Source organism: Festucalex cinctus, chromosome 1 (genome assembly GCF_051991245.1).
Source record: "Festucalex cinctus isolate MCC-2025b chromosome 1, RoL_Fcin_1.0, whole genome shotgun sequence".
NCBI classification, from domain to species: domain Eukaryota; kingdom Metazoa; phylum Chordata; class Actinopteri; order Syngnathiformes; family Syngnathidae; genus Festucalex; species Festucalex cinctus.
In genome coordinates, this window is record NC_135411.1 from 51232698 (window position 1) to 51238875 (window position 6178).

General features: G+C 42.1%; 1 protein-coding gene across 4 annotated transcripts; it reads right to left on the reverse strand.

The window, feature by feature from the left end:
• Positions 1-497: 497 nt before the first annotated feature.
• LOC144000820 (immediate early response gene 2 protein-like) lies at positions 498-3266 on the reverse strand. Of its 4 annotated transcripts, none has more exons than XR_013278333.1 (2): positions 3164-3266; positions 498-1830 (listed from the first exon to the last, which is right to left on the reverse strand). XR_013278333.1 is itself a non-coding variant. In XM_077494511.1 (2 exons), the coding sequence occupies exons 1-2, from the start codon at positions 2649-2651 to the stop codon at positions 1507-1509; spliced, it is 417 nt and encodes a 138-aa protein (XP_077350637.1). In that variant the 5' UTR covers positions 2652-2909; the 3' UTR covers positions 498-1506. The 4 variants fall into 4 exon arrangements, 2 of the variants coding, with proteins under 2 accessions (XP_077350637.1, XP_077350719.1); XR_013278322.1 differs by having other exon boundaries at positions 3086-3226; XM_077494511.1 differs by lacking the exon at positions 3164-3266 and adding an exon at positions 2559-2909.
• Positions 3267-6178: the final 2912 nt, after the last annotated feature.

Consider the following 6178-nt stretch of genomic DNA (forward strand, 5'->3'; position numbering starts at 1 on the left):
TGGGTAATTAAATATTTGCTGACATGGAGTGTGTGCGTGTCAGATCCAGTTTCATGGAGAGCGCCGCAGTCTGCGGCTTTGGCTCCCTCTCAGTTTCTCTCAAAGGACCAACATCAGCATAACATCAGCACCTGCTGGGAGAATCTCTCTCTCTTTCTCTGCATCTTCTCTCTCTGTCCCTCTGCATCTTCGAGCTCTCTCTCTCTGTCTCTCTCCCCATCTTCACCATTCCACACACATACACGTACAATACTGTGGGTGTGTTAGCTAGAAGGATTCTAATAGGCTGACATCACATGAATATAAATATCCTATTGGCTGAGGCTTCTTACACTAAGGGAGGTGATCGTGTGTGCCTTTTCTGTTCCTCACACTTCTCTATTTTTCCCCCAATAGTTCTCAGCCCCCTCCAGGTGTGTGTGCGCCCGCGCTAAGAAGCCGTTTCCCAGGAGACAGGTGTATAAGTGAGGGGGCGTTCAAAAGATGCACAGCGCACAAACAGTTGAAAAGCTTTTTATTATATTCTGACTTTCCCAATGTCACACCATCAAACTATGTTATCCTTCTGTTTTGTCACAATGCAGAAGAAAGGACAGGAAAAAAGTTGGTCTCACTGTCGAGATACTCTCTCAACATAGGAGTTGTCACTCCCCCTCTTGGCTTATTATACAAACTGACAACAGGAAGTTTGGCAAAAAAAAAAAAAAAGACCTCAAATAGGACGCGCAAAACAAGCTGTCAGAATGAAGATGCTTGCAGTCTTCAAGTCACTGTCAGACGGATTCAGTCTTTCGAAAATGGAGCAGCCTGGTATGAATATGAATATTAATTTGACGGTTTATATGGGCCATATATGTATGGGTCTATAGTGAGACTCTCAATCGAGCAGAGGCTTGGAGGAAGTCCAAACGAGAAGAGGCCCCGGGGACAACTTGTGACAAATTGGAGATGTCTCTTGATGCCCTGAGAACACCTCAGGAACCCCCCGGAAGAGTTTGTACAAGGTGTTGAGGAGAGGCAACTCTGGACTTGTCTGTGAAAGGTGTTGCAGGGGCAACAAGAAAATTGATGGTTTTTCTCGATGTAGACCATCATTCAATCAATTTTTGGCTTTGACTTGCGAGCGCATACTTTTGAGATTTGTGCGCAGTATGGTGGCAATGAGCTAAATTCAGCTCATTTCACAATAGGCAACAAGTAGCAAATCGTGAAAAATTCTTCAGGAAGCTTCAAGCTGTTAACCCACAGTTACTGTTAAAGAACGTTACACTTCATGTATTTAAAACTACCACATAGCTTAACGTTTGTTTGCTAGCTTAATGCTAGTGCAGCTAGCATCTACGCTGTGGCGCTACAACCCTGTAAGATAGCAACACGGTGAGACAATATAAGAGCACCCAGTCTTATACTCTTTATCCTCTGTCCCGTTGGTTGTTGCCTTCCTCACATTATGAAGTTTGAAGTCACCTTAATGAGAAGCCTCCGAGCATGAAGAGGAAGAGTTCATCACTGGGAGATGGCGAGGTACGCTTCGACGCTCTCCTTGTGTTCGTCCTCCATGTCTCCGGCCATGGGCGTCTCCGCGGGGCTGTCGGCCACCTGGTGGCCGGCGGCCGTGCGCTTCTCCGCAGTGCTGTCGGCCACCTGGTGGCCGCGTTGCGCGCTTGCCAGAGCCGAGAAGTAGAGGTCGCTGGAGTATTCGATCATTTGGATCAGCATGAGGCTCCGGTGAAGCCGCTGCCCTCCTTTCTGGATGCGAGAGCTGTGCAGTTTCCCCAAAGAAGCATAATAGATCCTCAAGGCCTGCTCGCTCAACTCCAGGTCTGTTGACTTAAAAAACAAAAACAAAACACGTCGGCGTTACCTCATGCTACCATTTCTAACAAAAAGATGAAGAGGAGAAAGTTTTTTATTTTTTTATAAAAAAATTTTTATGCCCCATAATTATCTTAGGCTGTTTATACAAATTAGCATACCATGTTTGGCGAAGTTGCTCAGCAGTTGAAAGTGCTGGTTTGCTTGCACATTCTCTCAAAACTTATGTGTGACATCACAAACACAAGTGAACTTCTTTGTGGCGCTACAAACAACTTTAGTACGTCTAGCCGTGACGTCACCACTCGTCTGCGGGACGACACAACTTTGGCTGTTAGTAACAACTCTTTAATGCGCTCAAGTGTTAAAGCAGTATTTTTTTTAACTTTAAACATACAGCCGCCACTTCTGAAATATAAGCTATATAGACATTTTTCTTGCGGGCACCTCTAAAGTGAAGTAATGTCCTGTCCCAGGAAGTAAGCAATGCATTAAATTGAATTAATTCCTGCAATTATGTGGAATGTGAGGTTATGCGCCAAAGGAGAAATGTTAGCTGTTAGAAACTGACGTTGGTTGTTTATATTCAACCACCAGTGATGAAGCAAAGTCTGGCAAATCACTTGCATCTATTCAGAAACCCAGTATTTCCCATGCCTATATTTAACCAAAGCACATATTTTATATTTTAAAAACCTCACGTCACAACATATTTACAAAAAAATAAATAAAATACATCTCACAAAAAGTGGTCCAATCTTCTTCAATCCCTTTTCATTTTTTTTATTTTTTTTTTGTAAGGGCTCCTTTCCCTGGGAGTGTTTCTCTTCTGGCATTCTTTCAATGACGCTGCAATATAAACTCTCTCCGCTAATAAATTATATGTCTCAGCCACTTTTTCTGCCCAACTTTCAATGTTTCTAACAGCTCTCTTTCCACTGCAATTTCCTACAGTTCGCTTTCATTTGTTCTCATTTCCCATGTCACTCTTAAAATCCTTCTCCAAAAGTGGATCTGCAGTGCATCAATCATGTCTTTTTTTTTCTTTTTTTCCTTCCTCAGCGTCCATATCTGTGCTGCGTACAATCCACAGAGCATTTCATTAGTCTTCCTTTTTTGGGTAGCTCTTTCAAGTTATTATCCTTCTGTTTGTTACAACTGCACATTTTGCCTTTGCAATTCTCGCTGTTGTTCTGGGTTGTTCTAGGATGCTTTTTAAGTATTGCGTATGCACTGCACCTTATTATTATTATTTTTTTTAAACATTTACCTTGATTCTTATTTCACTTGCTTCAACAATAAGCTTCCTGCATCATCCTGCTTTGCCCTTGCTTTTTTATTGACTTACTCAGTGTGAAATCTGCGCCTGCAATCTGGCAAAAGGTGGACACACATTCGTATCCTGTCGAGGACCCTGTTTGTAAGCCTTACGTCATCGCCAAAGAAACGCTTCAAAGTCATCCTCCTCAGACCGATGGTGCCCCCTGCAGGCCAAAACGCGTCACCAAGTCTTTCATTCATTTTCAAGACGCCATGATAAAGTTTGCCTTTATGTTTGCATTGGTAACATAATTGGGTCGCCTTCCATACTCTCTGCATAAGACACATGGAACCAGAACACGAAAGCCTGATTGAAGTGTGGTGCATAGGCAAACAGGAAATTTCCTGTGGCTTAGAGATTTCTGGGGGCTTGCACCAGTCTCATAAATCTGATTAAAAGGTTTTCTTTGATTTAACATAATTGGCATTGTTTCATGGTTTATTCACAGACTTCAATACACATCCAAATGTCTCATCTCATTGTCGTTTTATGCACTACAACCTCTCCCTTCTCATGCAAAGGACTCGGCCATCTTCTTACTGCACGTGAGGACTTGATTGACCTTACCGTAAACCACGCAGCATGACGTAATAAACCAAAACCAATGCAAGACGTCATGTCTGTGACGGCAGGTGCGTTTTGCTGTGGACAAACAAAAGCAATCCAGCTCCCGGTGGTGCATTGCATGGTTATCCAAAGCCAAGAAAAAAAATTCAATCAAAATGGTTAAACGCTGTAGTCACAGCGTGTGTAAGGTCAGTGGCGCTCCTGCCATTAGGTGGATTAGGCAGATGCTAGCCCCGAGCGCCCCGCTCGTGAGCAAAAAAGATGACAGGGAGACAAGAAGTTTATTATTATTGTTATTATTTTAAATCCTCAAAAGCTGTTTCTGCGAGCGCTGCTCATTCACGGATTTACATATAGTATGGAAGCCCTGCGCTCATCACATCATCATGCTCACGCATAATCCAGTATTCATATAAATCTGTGCTTTGCGAGAGAAGCGCACATACGTCATTCAGGTCGCCGCCTGTAAACGTGATGCTACCGAGCCCGATGCTAGCTAACCCACGTGTGTACGACCATAGCGTTTATATAAGAAAATGAAATGAAAACACTACTATGCTGTCCTGGCTCAAAGCTTAAAAAAAAGATCACGGTCAGATTCTCAGGTGGATGCGCAGGATGATACAGCACGGGCATAATAAATAAACTGGGCTGCTCATGCTGTAGCGAAAAGTGAAGCCGGCGGCGGCCATCTTGCGTTGCCACACTTATAGTAAGTTGACTTTTCCGCAGCATACTTCTTCTTCCTCTGCGGCGAAAATATCACTGCGTGACGTACGGTTGTACCAATAAGTATAAAATATAAAATAAGTGTGGGAGATGCACTAAATGCAGATTTCATCAGTAAGAATGCAAATATAAAGTTTTCTCTCATAAGGTACTGAGCGTTACTCATATTGGTCTGCATCATCAGAACCAGATATCAGAACCATCAACAATGAAATGAAAGCAAAGTTCAGAAGAAAACACAATTCTGGTGAAATCTAAACCTAACTTCTGCAAGTCCCGATTCACTATACTGAGATAATACTCTGAATGGTTGATGCAAACAATTAAGTTCGTTCTTTGTTTGACTCTCATTATCCCATACAGTGATTTATTGTAGTACTATTACTACATTATTAATTTTGCACTGAAACTACGGTTTTAAAATTCCACAGACGTGAAGATACCGTGTGCCCTGTGTGAGTTTAATGATGAATATTTTGTGGTTGATCTAATAAATTGTGCACACTCTGCAGGGGCACTACCAGAAATCCTACCTTGGGTGCTAAGTTGCTTAGGAACGCCACTGGTAAGAGTGATAGCCGTTATCCCAATCGACTAACCGGCGTCCTGCGGTAGTCACGGCGTGTGTAAGAGAGACACAAGAGAGACACTGTCTGGTTTATTCCCTTCCCCTAAACCCTCAAACGACTATGAAAAATGTCTGCGCTGGATCAGACTTTGTGGAAGACCACACAACCAGTCGAATCCCTCCAAAATGACCAGAAACTACTACGTCTGCACTAAGGTAATGTTCTCCATTGTCATTTTGCCCCTTGGCACAAATTACCCCACTCTCCCCTAATCAAGCCAACTTGCTGGCAGGATTGTGAAGAAAATGAACTTGAGTTACCTAAGTGGAGTGGGGAAGTAGAGTGTGAGAGGAAAACAAAAATAAAACCTCAGAACTGCCAAAGGTTGTTTTGATTCAATTATTAGATAAGAATTGTCACTGTCTTTGAGAAAACCTTGTGTTGTGCGGTACACACGTTAAAGGCCTCATAAAGCCTCCTAAACAAGACTTTGCTTACCACACAAAACACTCCAAGCCTTTTCAGTCACGTTAAAGCAAACACGTGGTAAGTGTAGACAGAATAGAAAATGTTAAATGTTTTAATATGAGCAAGCCTAGTTTGTTTCAGTTGGCTGGCTGAAAGAGGAGATGAAATGGATATACAGTATTGTGAGGCTAATACTGTAGGTTGGTTAGTAAATGGTACCGCATCACAATAACAATTTTTGCTCAGGAGGATAGTGGGAGAAATTAATTAACTGCAGTGAACTAATTTCCCTCTGAACCAGAGAACCGGAGCTCCTCCTCCAAATAAAACAGTAGATAATTTGAGGCACTTACTCACCTAATGCAAGCACAGATTGAGTTCCTCCACATATTAACTGTTCACAAAAATAATACGTTCCCCTTCACCTGACAATTAGTGATTTTTAAACATAGAAGGGCAAAAACATCCCTATTGAAAATTAAACTGCACTAAAAAAAAAACTAGCCACCAGAGGGTGATAGAACTGCACCATTGGAAATCAACCTGACTTTTTTTTTTTTTTTTTAACAGATGTGTAGCTTTTAAATATCGTGAACATGACGACGACGATATTGTGGCAGTTTTAATATCACAATATCACGATATTGCCATTATCGTTACATCCCTAATCATGTACCCTGTTGACATGATCCTGATTGTAATATGATGC